We start from the raw sequence: 19,931 nt of genomic DNA, 5'->3' as shown, positions 1-19,931 counted from the left end.
ATGCGCATGCATAAAGTGAATGGCAAATCGAGTGGCCAATCGAGTGGCAAAGTGACTTGGAAAAGTGAGTTTAATGTCGTTTAACGTCATTCTGTTTGGATGTATGGGGCTGTCGAGGCCAGAAAAGTACTTTGTAGTTTGCCACTCAGTAGGCGTTCCCGCATAACTTCCGGGTATGACGATGATGTCACGAGCATACCCTCTATTACGATATACTATGTCGCCAAAGCATACAGTAAAGGTCCCTGCACACAGCAGCGCGTTTTTCGGATTTCTTTGCGGCGTTTCTCCGTCGGTTTTCCCGAAAAACGCGTCCAGTGTGCAACCGCACCTTAACGCTGGACGTATACTTTGTTGCACGCCAATGTCGCGCAATGAAAATAGCTGATCTACAAGCTCACATCATGTTGCGTCGAGTAGTTGCGTATTCAGTGTTCACAGGACGCAACCATGCGAATCGAGCCCTTTAGTCCGCTCTATACAGTTGCGCGTCACTCGTTTCCGTTTCACGCTAACTTCTGTTGCGACTTATGTGGGAAGGGGGGGGGGGGATCTATTTAAGGAGGGCATGTAAGTGAAAAAGCCGTCCCATTCCCAGTGGTGGGACATTGTCTGGGGCGTGTGGTTAACCTTCAGGGGTAGACAATGATTGTCAATTAACTGCAGCGTTTCTTGCGCCCAGCACCGGATAGCCTGCCTCCACAAAAGCACACCAATGAGAGATATGCGATATCTCTGCACCCACCCCCCCCCCCCCCCCCCCCTACATGTTATAATAACCTTTCACAGAGTTCAAGTGTCACACGGCAATAAGAACCTTCTACCATCCCACCACGGGGAAAATGAAAAGAAAAACAAGTAGCTGTGGAACAGAGGGTTCCTGGAGGGGCTCCTGGAGGGCCCAGAGTCATAATGCAGGGGGAGATTACTGAACCCGGATCAGTCTGGGAGTGAGGGGTGGTGGTGGTGGGGGTGTGTGTGTGTGTGTGTGGGGTGGGTGTGTACATCACTAATCTGGCCTGAGAGTCCTTAAGAAAGTGAAGGGGCCGAGAATGATTATATTCCTATCCATAAAGGTGAACCATAATTACTATAATTACCGCGTCTCTTATTAGACTCACACACCGCATCTTCACGCTAAGAGGAAATATTCAAATCTCGCTCGTAGATGCACCTGCAAAATGTCTACATCTTTAAAGACCAATATATATATATATTATTATTATTTTTTACTGTTTTAAAAAAGCGTTAGATTTTTATTACATTTTGTGTGTGCCGAAAAAGATTTGACCCATTAGGAGGAAGCGGAGGGAACAGTTGTGACCAGAAGCTGTTATTGTCTCTGCATAAAACTAAAACAGCGGGATGCAGCGATGCTGCATTGATGCTATTCACGTTCACACTGTGTGTAAAATGAGAGTGGTGTTGTTTTAACACAATAGACCCCGAGAGGGAGGGAGAAAAAAGAAAGAAAAAAGCAGCCTGTGAAACAGTGCAACCCCATTGTACAGGAGTATTATTCACCTCATTGTTATCACTCTGCTACTGTATAAAAGAGCAAAACGACATTGTGGTACTGGGGGGCGAGATGAAAAGCCAAACGGTCTCAGGCAGCAGATTGCTGTTGTGTAACCTGAGTGGGTTAAACTGGTGCACTGGAGAGACTTTTATCCAACAATAAGTTGGTACAAAACGGAACATCACAGCTTATGAGAGAAGGAACTCATTTTTTTAGCCCACAGGGGGCAACTGGTTTACAGAGCTTGATCATTTTGGTCAACAGCAATTCAATGACAAGTGGATTAGAGCATACATCCCTGCAAATAAAAAAAATCAACTCTTTCCAAGTAACTGAAGGGTTTTTTTATCCAGCGGATGCTCCACTGTTCCATGATGTAATTCTCCAAATGGGGGCGGCAGGCAAGGCGATCGGGGCAGGCAGGCGGGCAAGCAGGCAGGGCTGAGTCTGAGTGATTGATTTCAGCCCAACACCGGGAGAACCTGGCTGCTTTCAGAGACAATTACAGTCCTCTCCATGTGCCCGTAATAGCCCAGCACTTTACCGTCATTAAAGCGACGTGAGGCACTGCATTATCCTTTAACCCCATCGCCGGCCATCCCCCCATTGACAACCCGGGGAGTTCAACCACACACTCCGTCACCTGGAGAACCCACCGCCCCAGGCTGGGGATGAGGGACACCGTGTGACAACCCACCCCGGGCTGGGGATGATCGAGGGACGCCGTACGACACACTCAGCCCTATGCTTTCTATAAATGAAGGAGGACTTTCACTGCAACATAGTGAGAGCTATTATAACTCTGAGAGTGTATACAAATGTACATGTAAGTGTCCAAAATGACACTCAGGATTTTGCAGTTTAGGGGCAGTTGGGTGGTGTCTAGATTATGCTTCATGTAAATGCTTCTTAAGCAGCAAGGAGCACAGATAAGTTCTTCAAACAGTAGTTGGAATTGTGTGTGACAAAAAGAGATGAAGTTGAAAAGAATGAAGTTGCTGTTTTTGAAAGCTAGCATTGAATGCACATGAATGAAAAGCATCTGAAAACAAAATAATCCACATTCCATCCTAATACATTTGAAGGAGGCATTCTACAAATATCTTTATACCGTTAGGTCACACGTTAGCCTAATACTTTGTCCTGTTTTTCTTTCTCAACATGTTATAGCCGTAATTAGATTTGCTTTTGCTTTTATTAAGCCAATAACGATTACAAATGAGGTACATAAGGCAAAACGTACACACAACACACACTATAAGTGTATATACTGTGTGTATATACTGTGTGTGTGTGTGTGTGTGTGTGTGTGTGTGTGTGTGTGTGTGTGTGTGTGTGTGTGTGTGTGTGTGTGTGTGTGTGTGTGTGTGTGCGCGCATATGCTGTGTGCGCGAGCATGCACATGCGTGCGCACACATGCGTGCGTGCGTGTGTGTGCACGTATGTGCATCAAAGATTGCATGTAATTGTACATGCAATAAGCACTTGCATGCATGAAATGATATACAGACCCTCTCACAAACTCAGGACAGAGCTCAATTTGACATTACAGTTTTGCTGGAAGCTGCAGTTTTAGCTCAGCCTACCATTTTTTATAAATTGATATTATTCTCCTCTAATGTGGGCTTTATATTTGCATTTCCACCTCATTTCTGGACGGGAGATCAATATGAAATCAATCATAATGACAGATAAGATGGCATATTTGACCAGGCTGAACCCATCCTGTGAGATTGAGCAATACATCAAACCATATGAGCAACAGGACACTAAAATGACTTTTAATCAAATATTGATTTTCACCTAAATCAACTCCACAAAAACCCACCTACAGTTCAGCCTTAAAAAACTGCATTAAGTAATGCATGGCAATGCATTAACTGAACTCCAACTTGCATACTGTACTTTTCAAATTCAGGCCTAAGACCAATGTTGTTAAAACCAAGGATGCTCACCCAGCTGGTTAGAATAAGGTGTTTACTTCCCATTTATCCAATATGTCACATTAACACAGCTGTACCTAATCATATCACTTAGTAAAATACAAAATCCCCCCCAAAATAAAAGGCTATCAACTATCAAGCAAATCTTTAAAAAAAAAAAAGTAATTGAATTAATAAATAAAATAATTGCATGCTGTCTATTGTTAGCAATGTGCTAATTTTAATATTATGAGCCTGTTTGCTTTTTTGAAAATCAAAGTTATAATTGGAATTACGTATAGCAAGGACAGATGGCATTGCATATTTTATTTCAAAGACATTTTAAAATAATAGATGTATACAGTACTACAGTAGGCTGGTGTGTTGTCAAATATTCTAAAGCACGTAGCACAGTTTTTGGTCCAGACATTGACAATGTTAGTTGTAACATTGGTAGGCCAACCTGGACTTTATTCATTAATTTGAAACTCATTCAAGTTGTAAATTATTGATTTATTTGGTCTGATCTAATAGGAGCTCTAGGCCTACACGAGGAAAAACTTCCCCAAAAGTTTTTTTTTAGTCTCTGCGCACTGGCCACATTCCATCCAATAGACTATAACTATAAACAAATCCATGGATGTTTAGGCCTACAAACAAGTAACAAAAAGTATGTCTCTCGCAATACACACACACACACACGCGAATACAAGATTATTGCAAACGGACATGTAATCGCATCATGAATGATATCGCTCACTCAGTCACTTCAATAAAGAGGAAAGATGTCTCCTTCCATTCTTGCCTGTGTGTGCCTTTAATTGCGCACGACACCGGGCGCAAGAAGACATTCATCCACAATCTCAGAGATGTCTCTCTCTCTCTCTCTCTCCACTCACCTCGCGTTGGTGCAGTCGTTGTACAGAGTCTCGAAGTCTTTTCTGGAGATAAGTTTACAGCGGTTGACCCCGGGCTGGATGGCGCCGAGCCCTCGGAGGATGCGGACCTGCTCGACATTGCACACCACCGGCGTGATCTCCAGCCGCTTCAGCTTGGTGTACACCGTGTGCAGTCCCCCCACCAGGTGCTTGAGAAACAGGTCGAACGCCTGCGGCAGGCAGATGAGCTCGCAGCCGTCCACGGTGAACGATGCCACCTTGGCGCCCCTCAGCTCGACCATCTTGCACTCGTTGTTCTGCGGGGTGTTCTCGACGGGCGACGGGGTCGAGTAGACGGGCTTGCCGGGCAGCGCGCCGCCCGCGCCTCCTCCGCCGGCCGGGTTCGGGATGCCGGGGCTGCTCGTGGCGAGCAGCTCCGATCGGAACAGGTTCTGTTGTCCGGGCAGGGGACCTGCTCCTAAGGATGGAGACGGCGAAGAAGTTGTCGACGGCGGGGAATGGGATGTGGTCGTGCAGCAAGGAGTTGAGATCTGAGGCGGTGGGATCAGAGGAGTTGGTGGGAGCAAAGCAGCCGGTACGGCCATGGTCACCTATTAAGAGGAGAGTAGCCCGAAGTTCAAAGTATAAAACCCCACACAGTCCTATACAAAAAAAAAAGTACGCTTGCCGAGAAACCCTAAATAAAAGGACAAAAAAAATCCACGGGAGTTTAGCTCCTCTGACAAGTTGGGGAAGTAAAAAGAGATGCTGAAAAGACGTGTTGAGTGAGGTTCGGGTCTGTGAGCGGCGGGACAATGATCAAAGATAGGAGGAGAGGAATGACAGGAGGAAAATGAGCTGAAAAGTGCAGCTCCGCTCTGTGGATGAGTTGTTGTTGTCACACGGTACAGAGAGGGAGGAGCTAGGGGACAGTGGAAGCCTTTGAAGAACAGATAGAAGACTGCTACAGAAAATGTTAGCCTACAGGTCTATTAATATGCTTTATCTCGTTTTTTAACGCTAATGGCTTCTACTCCAGTTTTAAAAGTGCTCCAATTCAAAAGAAAAAGTATGAAGTATTTAAACAAGGCTGGCTACCCCAAAGAAGGTGTATAGTACCTCTCTACAAGGCTTATTAAAAATGAATTAGACGTTGCTGTCAAAATTAATTTGACTGGACTAAATAAACAAGCCCTCAACCAATCACTAACCCACACATGTCTTGTTATCAAACCAATAAAGCATGTGGACAGAGTTTAGTTGTGTAAAGTCACTGCTATTATGAGTCACTGTGCTCAGAGGGATGGAAATATGTCTGATATCAATGGACTTTCAGACTATTGCAATTTATGGGTAAAACGTTATTGCCTGCATGGTCTTTCTATCAAACAGCACAGAGAAGTATACTGGATTATGTATGCAGCATGATTACAGTAATTGGGTTCGGCTACTTTTATGAATCTGCTATCTGTCACGGTTATTGAATATAAACTCAGATTATCTAGATACAGTAGGCTACTTCTGAAAAAATAATTAAAATTTCAAAACGTGTTTAGTAGATGTGACTAAATGTCGAATTAAGCATTAATAACACAATTGCAGATGATAGCGTAACTATTCAGATTACAAATGGTGAATTGGATTATCGAAGCTTCTAGACTTTGGAATGAAAGGTAATCAGATCGTATTACTGAATTTGAGCAACCCGGGGGTGGGTATGTGATGCAAACAAACAGCAATCTAACACGCATTAGACTTCGAAAGTCATTTTTTCCAATGGTGCCCATGCCTACCTCACAGTACAATCTACTACTGTATGTTCATATAGGCGGATCAAGAGATAATGGGCCACTGACATCCAAAGTTTGCAAAAAAAAAAATAGGGTTTTTTATGTTTATGTAAGGAATCTCAATTTCAATAAATGAAGTCCAAGTTCCCCCCCACACCCCTTTCTCCCCATACTGTAGGCTACATGTGTTAGGCTTTCTTTATATGGTGATTTCCTTATTTATTTATTTTTAAATAGAAGTGTATATTTGTTATGTCTTTAAATGTTCTGATGAAATGAAATGAAAAAAGTGCTTAAATCATGGTTCGTCCACAAAGTAACAGTTTTTGTATTGCCTTGTGCTTTCGTTTGAAACGTACCCATTCTGCACACTGTGAATTAAACATTTCAATCAATCAATCAAAAGTCCCAGCCTGCAGGTATACGGCCTAACACTAGTAACACTACAGTCAAGTGTTATTATGATGCTATTGTATGAACGAAGAGGCCCCATTTAGAGACATCGGAGTAGATAACAGAATAACATTGTTATCTATTCCCCCGATTTATCTAAATGGATCTCCCGTCCTCATTGTTGTAATGCGTGGACATTAGAACATCTAATGTTGTTGTTTTGCACTTTTGGATCCCTCCCTCTGGAAGCCTGATGGATGAACTGAGGGTTCAAACACTAGCAGTAATGTACAGTACAGTATAATGATGCTTTAGGACTTTTGGGGTTATTTTAAAATAAAATAAGCCCATTGTCTGACAAAAAGTGCAAACAGTGACGCAAACCTTTTCACTGTTATTAACTTTACACTTTTTGGGGGACCGCATCGCAGTCATGCGGAGACTCACAACGGGGCTCCACCGGGCGCGTCAGCGTCGCGTCTCCGTCACCGTCAGGGAATGTTCTCTTTTTAATCAATGAAGGGTGGCTCCACTGCCTGCGTTGCGTGATTGCATTAAAATTGCCCCGGTTCGTTTTTTGACGCACGCGACGGAGACGCAACGCGTCCGGTGGAGCCCCGGCGTCAAGCTCAGGGGCCCCCCCCCAGCTCAGGGCCCCCCCCTAGCTCAGGGGCCCCTGGGCATGGACCCAACAGGCCCATGGGGTAATCCTCCCCTGTGTATGTTCCTGTCTTGTCCATTTCTACTTCCCGCAGTGGAAAACACTGAAACTATCTAATATGCAATAAAGTATAGGCTATTACTTCACAGTCGATGAAACCGAAAATGTATCATAATGTAGCCTACTGTAGCTGAACTGTTCCCAGCAGAAGGAAAACAAAACTCTTGGATTGTTTACATTATCAAATCTCTGTGTTGTGAGTGCTTCAAACACAAGTGGTTTCCGTTGAACCAAACAGTTTTTCAACTTTTATTATGCAGGTGTTGTGGATCACCAACTGTTTAAAGCCATTAAAATGTTATGAAACTCCCACAAAAAGAAACTATAAAATGGAAGACACCTTTCCTTTGAAAGTGTCTCCGCTCTCTCCGCATGGAGTTAACTTTAGTTACAGCACATGCACTTTACACCCCGGACAGTGCACTGAGCTGTTGAACGGCTTTACACTCCTACAACTGTCTTATTGTGTTCTGTTCCTGCTATGACCCTGCTAGATATTATTGAAGTCACAAAAGTCTCAATTTCAGTGGATTTTCAGATATTTTCGCTGTCAGACAGAAACCTTATACCATCTTTTTATGTTTTTCCATAGGCCTACTATACATTATTGGCCTATTTAATAGGTCGTTGTAAAACAGTATCGCACAAAAGCTGCAAAAAAATGGCTGATCTACAAGCTCACAACGCGTCACAGTGAGTTCGTAGATGGGAGTGTGGGGCTTGAAATGTAAAAAGTACGTTTTAGCATAATAGTCCACTTGCCAGAATGTGAACCCAGGCATGTTGAGTACACCAAGGTTTTATGTTAGAAATGTTGAGTATGGGTCCCCCAGCATGTAGAAACTGCCGGATGCATTGCTAACTTGCATACTGTATGTTGAGCAATTCTTATAATTGGCATAATGCAACCTAAATAAGGGGGGGGGGGAATCTAAATTTCATCATGCTTTCAGTAGCATGTGATGTGTCAATTGTCAAACTAGGGGGTTTTGATGATGCTGAATCCACTCCAAGCATTCGTTTTGCACAAAAACACTCCTTGGGCTAAAAACGGCCGGTTTCTACCTGCTGGGGGACACATACTCAACATTTCTAACATAAAACCTTGGCATACTCAACATGTCCGGGTTCACAATGGGGCTCTATGTAGACTGTAAATATATACTGAGTGCCAAAGTAAAAGTAGGTCTACTTAAAATAGTAGATCTACAAGCTCATAACGCATCATATTGTATATCGGCTGTATGTGTTTTGTATTAATAATACGGACAGGTGAAGGGGTTTGTATGGGGTGGGAGGGGTCGTGAGTGGTGGTATGGGGGGGTGGTGTCGGGTTGTTTTGGAAAATTGGAGCTTGAAATGTACAAAAGTATTGGCATCAAAGTACCAAAGTAAATGTAAAAAAAAACAGAAAAAGATCTACAGCTCACAGCACGTCACATTGTAGATCGGCTTTTTTCAAATAGCCAAGTATTGACTGAACGTTCTGCCAATTAGAATCCAACCGGCAACCGCTATTGGCGGAACGTTCCGTCAGATAAGCTTTATTATTGATATCAAACCGGATCGCTGATTTCTTTTTTGGCTTGGCCTTTCCTTCTTCAGCGATCCTAGGCCGGTTTCGCACATCCGCAGTGCCGTTCACTTCTTGTATACAGGCTGACTAAAAAGCTGAATAACTCTAAATCTACGGAGCTCTCCATGGTTTTGATAAAACGTGCGATGTTCGGAGGTCTTTGCTGATTATCCGGTGATCCCGATTGGAACATTGGCGCTTTCTAGTGCAAGGATGGCTTCATTTTAGCTCACTAGCATTGACGCTAATTATTTAGCATCTAATTATTATTATTATGAATTATTTAGCATCGTATTTAGCAACACGTCGCCCAAGCCAGATGTGTATCCAGCGTGCAACACACTAAAACGTACTAAAAGTACATCCGGGTCGGCAGTCTAGCGTTGGCTCTTTTCGTCCACTAGGTGGCAGTCAACGTGTTAAGTGGTTAATTGATGTTTTGTATTAATACAATCTGCAAAATAAAAATAAAGTAAAAGCTGTCAATGTAATTATTGTGTAGAAGTAACAAAATGGAAAGTAAAGTAAAAGTACCACAATATTGTACTGTGCATTGTAAGCACTGGTATAGTACTTGAGTAATGTACTTACTGTACTTTAACTGGTGGGCGTGCCCACATAAAAACAACATTAACAAATACTGTACACTTTTTTGAAAAAATGATACCTCCTTATATAACAATAAGACCTGATGATCATGTTTTAGGGTGGGAAAAAAAGCACGGCACTCCATCTTTAAAAAAAAGATATCCGTAGTGTAAAAATTGCAGCGCATGCAGTGACATTGCAAAAACATGGGTCATTCCTCCTGTGTCCTCTCTCCCACAAGACTAATATACAGTACACATGAGGGCTGATTACACATGAGAAACACCTGGGGAAGACAAGAACATAGAACCAAAACAACTAGAACATAACATAGAAATACAACACCTAGACAAGCATAACGTCTGTGACTGTGACAACTATAAAACATTTTTAACCCTCTTATGGCCACCCTAATTAACAGTGGATTGTGCCTTCTACCCGTGAAATCCGTGACATACACACTATATCTCATTCTAACACAGTCCTATAGTATTAGACACTGAGTCCTGATGGTGGCGGTAACTTCACCATTATGCCGATTTTGACCGAATAGAGGGAATCTGGCGATGTCATTTCCGGTCAGCTGATCACAACATCCACTAGCTTTCTGCACTGTGTTACACAGTCAGATGTCCGGGATGCTAAGCTATCATCGTTTATTTTAATAACTAAGTCAAATTAAGCTCTAATCAAGCCCCAAATCTCGCATTTTACGCAGCGATGCACATAAAGACTGCGAGCGTGCGTGCAAGAGCGTGCACGCGAGTATTTCGGACGGTTTTAGGTAGATTACATCGGCCGTTAGCCAAACAAGCTAAAGGTTGCTACATTTTGCTACATCAAGCCCCCGATTATAGGGAATAAAGCAATTACGTCATTTACATCAAGGGTAATGAGGGATTTTTTGATTCATTACGTCAATAGCCATAAGGGGGTTAAGTGAAAAGTACAGTCAAATATACGTGTCCACAGTCAGCTGGATGTTTTACAGTTTGAATGGATTTTCTAAGTGAAAGTATGTAGGTGTAGTTAGGCGCCAAACGTTTGAGGAGAATATAGTATAGAAATAGTGTAGAAGATCTCGAGTGTGCTCGCCCACAACTAGATCAACTGCAGTCCATGGATGGATCACTGCGACATTCTATGCATCTACTAGAACACTGTGGCAATTTGCTGCATTCTGAAAGTTGTGGAGTGGTACCAAATCCGAGGCCATGGTTCTCAGCAGGAAACCGATGGATTGTGCAGTCCAGTAGGGAATGAGACATTACCCCAGGTGAAGGAGTTCTTAAGTATCTCGGAGTCTTGTTCACAAGTGAGGGGAGGACGGAGAAGGAGATCAGCCGGGGAATTGGAGCAGCAGGGGCGGTATTGCAGTCGCTGAACCGCACTGTTGTGATGAAAAGAGAGCTGAGCCAGAAGGCAAAGCTCTCTGTCTACCGAGCAATCTTCCTATACTCTCACCTATGGTCATGAAGTGTGGATCATGACCGAAAGAATACGTTTGCGGATACAAGCGGCCGAAATGAGTTCTCAGACGGGTGGCTGGCATTTCCCTTAGAGAGATAGGGTGAGAAGTTGCAGTCACGTGCGAGAGACTCTGAGTAGAGTCGCTGCTTCTTCGCTTATAAAAGAGACAGCTTAGGTGGTTCGGGCATCTGGTTAGGATGCCTCTCGAGCGTCTCCCTAGTGAGGTCCTCTATGCATCTCCCACTGGAAGGAGACCCCCGACAGATGGAGGGATTACATCTCCACACTGGCCTTGGAACGCCTCGGGATCCTAATGTTACGAGTTACTAATGTTGCTCTGGAGAAGGAAGTCTGGAGCTCTCTGGTGGAGCCGTTTCCCCCGCGACCCGATTACAGATAAGCGGTTGAAGATGGATGGATGGATGGATGGATTAAGAAGGATTCAAATAAAAATCTTAAATAAAATGGGTATTTTACAAACTTGTTTGGTCTTTCAGCATACTTCAGTATTGTTTAAAATAAATGTTCAACACTCAGATTGCAACTTGCAACCAAGGGTTCTCTTTCAGCCTGCTGTTCCCATTAGTGGCCCAGCAGATGACGCTATTTCACCTTCTACCAGTCGCAATACATTACAATCTCAATGTATCTCAATGAGGTTTTGGGCGAACTTTATACTCGATTTTAGTACCTTATTGGTAAACCCTTTCATGAACACTTTATGGTTCTACGGTTTATGGGGCTCATAAAGCATAAACCATAAAGCATTAATTTCCGGTAACATTTCGGACCGGATTATAGAAAGATGGTTGATTTGAACAAAATGGGGTTCATTTACGGTCTTTAGAAACCAATTGCGTCACTTTGTCCATATTTTTTACGGTCTATGGTTGCAACATGTATTCTGCACTGCTGAGAGGATCGTTGGTTGTCAGTTTACCACCAGCGACCTTTACATCACTAGGACAAAGAGATTTAGCATGTGAAGGACCCCCCTCACCGCAGCAAACACCTTTTCAATATGCTAATATGGCATCTCAAATCTATCGTCATCCGAAATCATATAAACACCACCTGCAGACATCCAGCTACTCCAGCTGGCTGGCCCATATATCCATATCATAGCAATATCATGATACAAGACGATATCATGTAGGATTTGAATATCGTGATATGACAAGTGTTTTCCTGGTTTTAATCAATTTTCTATTTTCAAAAATGTTCAACAAATGGAACAATTTCGACGTGACGTCACGTGAGGGTTTGCGGGGGGGGGTACAATATGACTTAATTAATATATTATTTTTGATTCATAACTCGGACGGCGCTGAGTCGGTTCAAGCGGCCTTAGTCGTGCTCGGCACAGCGACTCGCTCGCCTAAGCTCGCTCAGCGGTGCCTCCCGTGGCTCAAGTCTACTTGAGGTGGCGCACCTCTGACGTTTTAGAACTGGGAACTGGACTAAATGCACATGTCGGGAAAATATTGGGATATTTGATTTTGTGTATACTGTAACGCCCAACCCTAACCTAGATTCAGACCCAAACCCCCATCCCAACCCACTCTCTGTATCATAATTGCAATCGTAGTACTGATGAACTGTTATGTACTCATTGGATGATTTTTGCATTCAAATTCTGTTTTATTCTATTATAGTGTATATTATCTAAATCTTTCTATAATTTAACCGTTAATTTAACCGTCACTGGTTGTTGGTGCAGTATGGCTTACACACCGTGTGGTTTCAGTATTGTAACTTGAACATACTTTTCCCCTCTACAAAATAGCCAATCTTCAAACTTCTTCAACGGGTCGTGTTGTGAAGCATTGTGAGCTTGTACATCTGCTCTTTAAGCCATTCTGGCCTGGGCGGGAACCCCTTTTGGTGTTAGCATTATGTTATGCTTTAGCTATTGAAAAATAGCAGATCTACAAGCTCATAGCGCGCCACCGAGTGGCGCGCTACGAGCTTGTAGGTCTGCTATTTTTGAAAAACCGAAGAACGACTGACATAGAAACATAGCTTTTCCAGAAAACTGTCAGGATGTAGAAGACATTTTTAGAATCTGATCTCAGGTCAAAAAGCCAAATGTTCACCCCATAGAATAGGGAGGGACGCTGCAGGGTTCAAGTGGATATGAAGTTCAGTGAAAAGAACACACCAAGAGGTGTGTTCTTTCCACACAGTCTGCCTCTGCCTAAACACAGTGTATGCACTCCTGTTGGGGGTGTCAGATCAGCTTTAAGATAAGCAGTGTGCCATTTCAAAATTATCATTCAGGGAAAGAGGTAGCTTGTAGTGTAAAAATCAATAGCTGCTTAAAATTCATTGCCAGGCAATCCATTTGCCCTTTATGTTGCTAACCTTTCACTTAAATATGCACCATATTAAGATTTCATTATATACAATGAATGTCACAATAGTTTGCCCACTATTTCTCATGTTTGCATGGGTTAACTGCAAATCATTGGGCTTGTAATGTCTGAAAAATGACTCTCATTAACATTATTATGCAGAAAAAAGGAAAAACTATATGAGCTTGAGTAGCCTAATAGGAATTAGGGAGCTCCACAGGATGCATATGATGTTTCAGATACGAGGGGCTTTCAGCGTGCTGGGTGGGCTCTGTGAATGACCCGAGTTATGAAAACACAGCATAACGCCACAATTATGTGTTTATGCAGATACAATTCTCCACGGTGTTATTTGTGCTATTTGGTGATTTGTTCATTAAATGGACAAACTTGGAAGAGTGAGCACTCTTTTAATTCCAATAGTCAATTGTTTCCATGCACTATTATAGTGTGTTATAGGACTGCAACACCAAACTGTAAATGATAGAAACTTATTTGGTAGTGTAGCCTGTATACGGATGCCATTGAACAGTCTGAAGGAGTTTGTGTATTGCACAGGAGTTCACACTATAAGGAAAAAACTACCATGTTTCTCTTATTTTACCCCCCTTTTAAGTTGTTTATTAATTATTTCTGTGAACATAACTATGTGATCCCTTTCTTTGTATCTTAGTTATGTACTCAACCTATTGGTTTTATACCTGTATATATGTTGTGTGTATCTTAGTTATGTACTCAACCTATTGGTTTTATACCTGTATATATGTTGTGTGCATCTTAGTTATGTACTCAACCTATTGGTTTTATACCTGTATGTATGTATATATGTTGTGTGTATCTTAGTTATGTACTCAACCTATTGGTTTTATACCTGTATATATGTTGTGTGTATCTTAGTTATGTACTCAACCTATTGGTTTTATACCTGTATGTATGTATATATGTTGTGTGTATCTTAGTTATGTACTCAACCTATTGGTTTTATACCTGTATATATGTTGTGTGTATCTTAGTTATGTACTCAACCTATTGGTTTTATACCTGTATGTATATATGTTGTGTGTATCTTAGTTATGTACTCAACCTATTGGTTTTATACCTGTATGTATATATGTTGTGTGTATCTTAGTTATGTACTCAACCTATTGGTTTTATACCTGTATATATGTTGTGTGTATCTTAGTTATGTACTCAACCTATTGGTTTTATACCTGTATATATGTTGTTTGTATGTCTGGCCTCGTGGGGAAAGATGGTGGGTGGGTGGGGAGGATTGTGAAAGGAGTTGTGGGAGAAAATATAAAAACAAAGAGTTGTATTTTCTTTCTGTGAAACTTGCATATGATGTCATGTCTCTTTGAATAAAATGTATAAAAACGACCATGTTCTCTTTTCGCAGGCGCAGCTACAAAAAAAAAAGTGAAGTACATGCATCTTTAACTACATAAACCCTACTGTACTTCGCTGACCGGGGTCCCGCAGGGGTCTATACTGGGCCCCCTACTTTTTCTAATCAAATCATCTAGCCCAAGGCCTGGGCCATGGCTCAGTGGTCCAGGCACCTTGGCCGGTAGCCCGAGTCTGGCAGTGTGCCGCGGGTTCAACTCCCGATCCCGACGGCCTTTACTGCATGTCACTCCCCCATCTCTCTCCCCCATTTCCTGTCTGCCTACTGTCTGTCTCTCTATAAAAAAATATAAAATAAAAAAGGCGAAAGCCAAAAAAAAACATTAAAAAAAAAAAAAATCATCTAGCCCAAATCTCTTCGACAAAAATAGCCGATCTACAAGCGTGTGCCGTAATGTGTTGGGTCGGGAGCTTGTAGATCTGACATTTTCAGCCAATGTCCACATATTATGACATGGCACAGAATAGGGACGCTGTCTGTCACGCTAGGGTTGTGGATCATCATATCACAAGATTCTACATGAGCTTGAAAACATGGCCAAGTACTGTTAAGTAATTTATGCATTTACAGTTTTCATAAAAGTGCATGCACTAATATGCTGATGAGACGGCTGCAAACAAATGACTACTGTCCAAATCTAATCACCCCTATATGATGTATTGCATCAGTAAAGTATTTGAAAATGTATGGATATGGGACAAGACTTCTGTATGATCAATGACACCGTATATTGTTTGATGTAATAATTTATTCACCCCATAAAGCTTTGATAAAACAATGTTGAAAAGCAATTTAAATTGAATTCATTTAAATGTCAATTCACATGGTTAGGATTTTTCTATAATTGGCTATTTAATTAAAATAATTTTCATAGTCATTAATACAGCCAGTAACTTGTAGCGCACTGACGTGTTTTAATTACATGGTATTAACAAAATTGATATGCTTTAGAAAGCACGGTGAATAAGAAATAATTAGACCAATCATACATCATCCCCTTATGGACATTAAGTGTATCACAATATAATTGATGAACTTAAAAAACGAGAAAGATAAATAACTTTAATTGTACAGAGTTGGTGTACAGAGCTTGGAACAAAGAATCATACTCACGATGTATTATATTTCAGAGGCAATTCATTATCGGCAACATCACTTAGCTCTCTGTGCCCACCACTCTCCCCTAACCTATGATTACATGACATTTGAAAGCAGTGATATTGTGTAGTCTTTTAACCCATTTAGGCCTGACGTCAAGATTTAAAAAAATGTCTGTATCAGTGTATTTCATGTCAAGGACCCCAAAAATTATATGTAATATGCCTCCGCCCCCCCATCTGAAAATATGTTGTTCCAGGGACCTCCCCAGAAGCAAAGATTTTAGTTAAAATGTTCACTCTGGCCTGGGCCATGGCTCAATGGTCCAGGCACCTTGGCTGGTAATCCAGTCTGGCAGTGTGCCGCGGGTTCGACTCCCGATCCCGACGGCCTTTACTGCATGTCTTCCCCCCATCTCTCTCCCCATTTCCTGTCAGCCTACTGTCTGTCCCTCCATAAAAAAATAGCAGACCTACAAGCTCATAGCGCGGCACCGAGTGCCGCGCTATGAGCTTGTAGATCTGCTATTTTTTCAATAGCTAAAGTATAACACGACGCTTTAAAACACCCAAAGGGGTTCCCGCCAAGAGTGGGTTAAAATGTCCTTTTACCTAGCCCCCATTAATCATCGAACCACTCTTTCACTCGGGCTAATGAGGGGAAGAGAAGCGCGGCTACAAACATAAGAATCATTTAGATGCTCAGAATAAAGCACTTATTGATCATGAATATTTGTTTCTTCCAAGGTTACACTGCCTCGACCCCATCTATCCTGAGACACCGTCCAATGCAAACATGCCAGTTGGGGTGAAGGGGAGATGTCAAGGTGCACGCTGATGGGTTGAGGGTGCGTGATACTTATCCTCTATAGGCCAGCGTGCTTTAGTTTTAGCCATTGTTCGTTAATTAACTTTAACCTTGGTGTCCCAATTTTGGGCATGTCATTATAAAATAGTAGAGCGGTGCCCGTTGGGCAACTGGCCTACTTGGAATGATGCAAGTTGGAAATGGATGCCCCACCCAGTTATTATGTCCGTGTCCCTTTTATGCCCATATATGGAGTTCTTTGTCAGGCATGCCCAAATATGGAGTCTATGCAGATGTCAGAACATAATTGTGATGTCAGAACAGGCCAGCTCCATAGATCTAGGGGTGATCAATATTGTCTAATTTGGGCCCTGTACAGAGCCTGGGCAGGAGCCCTGTCCAGAGCCCGGACAGAGGCCTTTTGTGGCAGTTCTGGAGAACCGTGGGTCCGACCGACTCGACACCGGGCACTGCACCCCCTGTGGTGGGGTGGAAAGCGTTTGAAGTCGAATTTGAAGTCGGTGGGGCGAACGGTTCTCGAGTTACGTGGATTACAGAGGTATAGACGTACTGTACATACTGTACACACGCACAGAGTCTTGCATTTTAGTTCGATAATTTCAAACATTTTTCAAAAATGGTCAAGCTACAAGCTCACAACATGTCACATTACAATGTGACATGTGACAACAATGTGACTCCAGTAGATTGGCTATTTTCAAAATAATTTAGAACACATTTGTGGTATAGGGCTAACAGTAGCCTGCACTACTCCATCAAAAACTGATTATTGAGCATTTTGTGGAAGTTTCTCTAACCTTTCCAATACTGGGTCCAGTACTGACTAACACCAACAAAACCTTTCAGTTATCTTAAAGCAAATGTGTAATCTAAACCTAATCTTAGAAAACACCTTCGCCTTTTGCTTTACAAAGTGGTATTGGAAATGCTTCATCCATCAATGAATACAGCTACAACTACAGTTTCACACATGCTGGTAATTGCGTAGTGCACGGAACGAACAACGAAAACCACGGTAGGTTTACAGGTCTGGGACAGGGCAAGGTATCACATAGTTCATGCCATGAAGAGTCCACCACTACCTCTTAGTTCTCAACCTTTGCATATTTCATAGCAAAGCAAGTTATATGATACCCCTTTCAGACAGAGCAACAATGACATCACGCCATTATATGGGTAATTGCATACAGTAGGTGGAATGGGAGTGAGTTCTAAGGGTGTTTCCCTCTTTTGTCTAATCAAGGTGGTTGGGGAGGCTGTGATACTGTACTTGGCAGTGTATTGAAGTTTACAGTAAATATGGACAATAGACATTCTGAACCTCTCTCCAACTTTGATAAAGACAAACGTGCCTTTTTAGCTGAGCCAACACAATGCTCCTTCTCGTTCACGCACGCACGTGCACGCACGCACGCGCGCACGCACGCACACGCACACACACACACACACACACACACACACAGTACAGTCATGTATAATGCGAGCCCTCTGGTAATATAACTCCTCCAAAAGAGGACCGATCGGAGCTCATTTCATTTTCAAAGAGCCAGCCTCACAGATAGACCCACAATTAGAGCAGTCATGGCCCACAACCTTCCCCGTACTTCATTTGATGCCACGCACAGCTATCCAATATAACCAGGGCCGAGAGAGAAACAGAGAGATTTGTGGATATCTAAATTGCCATAGCAGAAACCTGTATAAACAGCGGTAATTACCGGGCCATTGACAGTCTCTCAGTGTTGTGCTCATTCTGCCACAGCCGCAGTGATTAAAATGAATCCCCATCGACTTCTCCATTAAAGCGCTGGCAGGAGCGATCCCGTGACCTTTCCCCATTGATTGAACATAACAATCACAATTCAATTGTAATGCAAAGAGAACATTTGTTATAATGTACACGAGATGCATGAGCCATTTCCTGGGTGCGGGGAAGGGTAATCAATGGAGTGACTCTTGGCGTGATGCAAGGAGAACGAGCCCCTGTGTGTTTGCAAGAAGGCCCCCCTAATTCATACAACGCCGCAATGCATGATGGAGGGCAATGATATGCATGTAAACGGTCTGATTTCACAGGCGCTCGTCGTTCAATAGGATAACAACCAAGCTTGATTCCTATATCCATATGCACTAACAGCCCAACAACACAGTTATGATTGGCAACGACGTACGTTTACACACCGTCTTATATGGGCGCTCCCTTTTCCCCCCCGCACCTTATTCCGTACCTGATTCGATCTGAAATGAAAGTTTGATTCATACATCATGTTTGCGTCGGGATATCTCTCCCAGACCATCCTTCAGAGAACAGCAGCTGCCATCATTGGAGATACAGTGACTTAATATGACATACGACTTCAGAGACAACAGCCTGTTGTCATGACACTCCTATAACCACCCAGAGGAAGAGTGAGCAACCTGACAGACAGACCTACAGTATATGCATGATGCGCACATTCTGCAATGGTGCCATTTTTTTGAGTGGTGCAACCACTCCAAGGAACAGCAATGTCCGTGTTAACCTATGTGTGTGACTATGTGTTAACCTATGTGTGTGACTATGCGTTAACCTATGTTTGTGTGTGACTCATGTGTGACTCATGAGTACCAGTAGGGGCGCTGTCGTGCCAGAAAAAGAGAGAGAGAGATAGTGCTGCACTGTTGCCTGCTAATGAGAGAGAGAGGGGGGGGGGGGGGGGGTGGAAGGGGGGGAGTTGCACCACTCAGTTCACACGGGTGTGATTTTGTTTTTATTTTCGATGTGGACAAGTTAAGGGAAAAGTTGTAATTATTTCTGACTAGCTACTAGCTAAACTCAACCAAGTGTGAAAAGATAACTTGTGCACGATCTGAGAAAGAAAGAAAGAAAAAAATTGTCATGATAGGCATAACATCTCATCCCACTTTAAAAAGCTGCACTTGATCATGTCTTTCACAAAACTGTCTTATGAAGTGTGTGTGAATGATGTCCTTAAGGGATTTCTTTTTAGAATCAGGAGATTATAGTTTACATGGACATTAAACAGATTAAACCAGCCGACTCTCTAAAGGCAGTTTATCTAATGGAGAAAATGTGGTATGCTAATTGAGAAATTCCGATGGTAAAATTATTCTCTCTCTCTCTCTCTCTCTGCTGGAGGATTTCAGTTTGGTTTGATGAAATCAACTGGCTAATCACAGCCAAGCTGTGAGACATTGGCTGAGTGAAACGGTGTTTGCCATGCTAAAAGGTAATTGTCTCAGAAAACTTAATCGATGACAGATTCAATTCCATTTAGTAAATGTTTAATAAATGCTGTACAAACACGCCGGGCCTATCTCGCTGTGCTCGGAAAACAAAGGGAAACTTTAATTGCTTTAATCATACCCAAGCTTTGACGTTGTTA

General features: G+C 42.5%; 1 protein-coding gene across 2 annotated transcripts in view; it reads right to left on the bottom strand.

The window, feature by feature from the left end:
* Positions 1 to 4,987, bottom strand: part of dachd (dachshund d) — an 84,058-nt gene extending 79,071 nt beyond the window's left edge. For both annotated transcript variants that reach the window (XM_079519052.1, XM_079519053.1), the window contains exon 1: positions 4,341 to 4,987. In XM_079519052.1, coding sequence (XP_079375178.1) covers positions 4,341 to 4,924 — 584 coding nt within the window. In that variant the 5' untranslated portion in view covers positions 4,925 to 4,987. The remainder of the gene's footprint in view (positions 1 to 4,340) is intronic.
* Positions 4,988 to 19,931: the final 14,944 nt, after the last annotated feature.

Source organism: Electrona antarctica (genome assembly GCF_951216825.1).
Source record: "Electrona antarctica genome assembly, chromosome: 13".
In the NCBI taxonomy this organism is placed as follows: Eukaryota; Metazoa; Chordata; class Actinopteri; order Myctophiformes; family Myctophidae; genus Electrona; species Electrona antarctica.
This window is presented reverse-complemented; position numbering and strand designations above follow the sequence as displayed.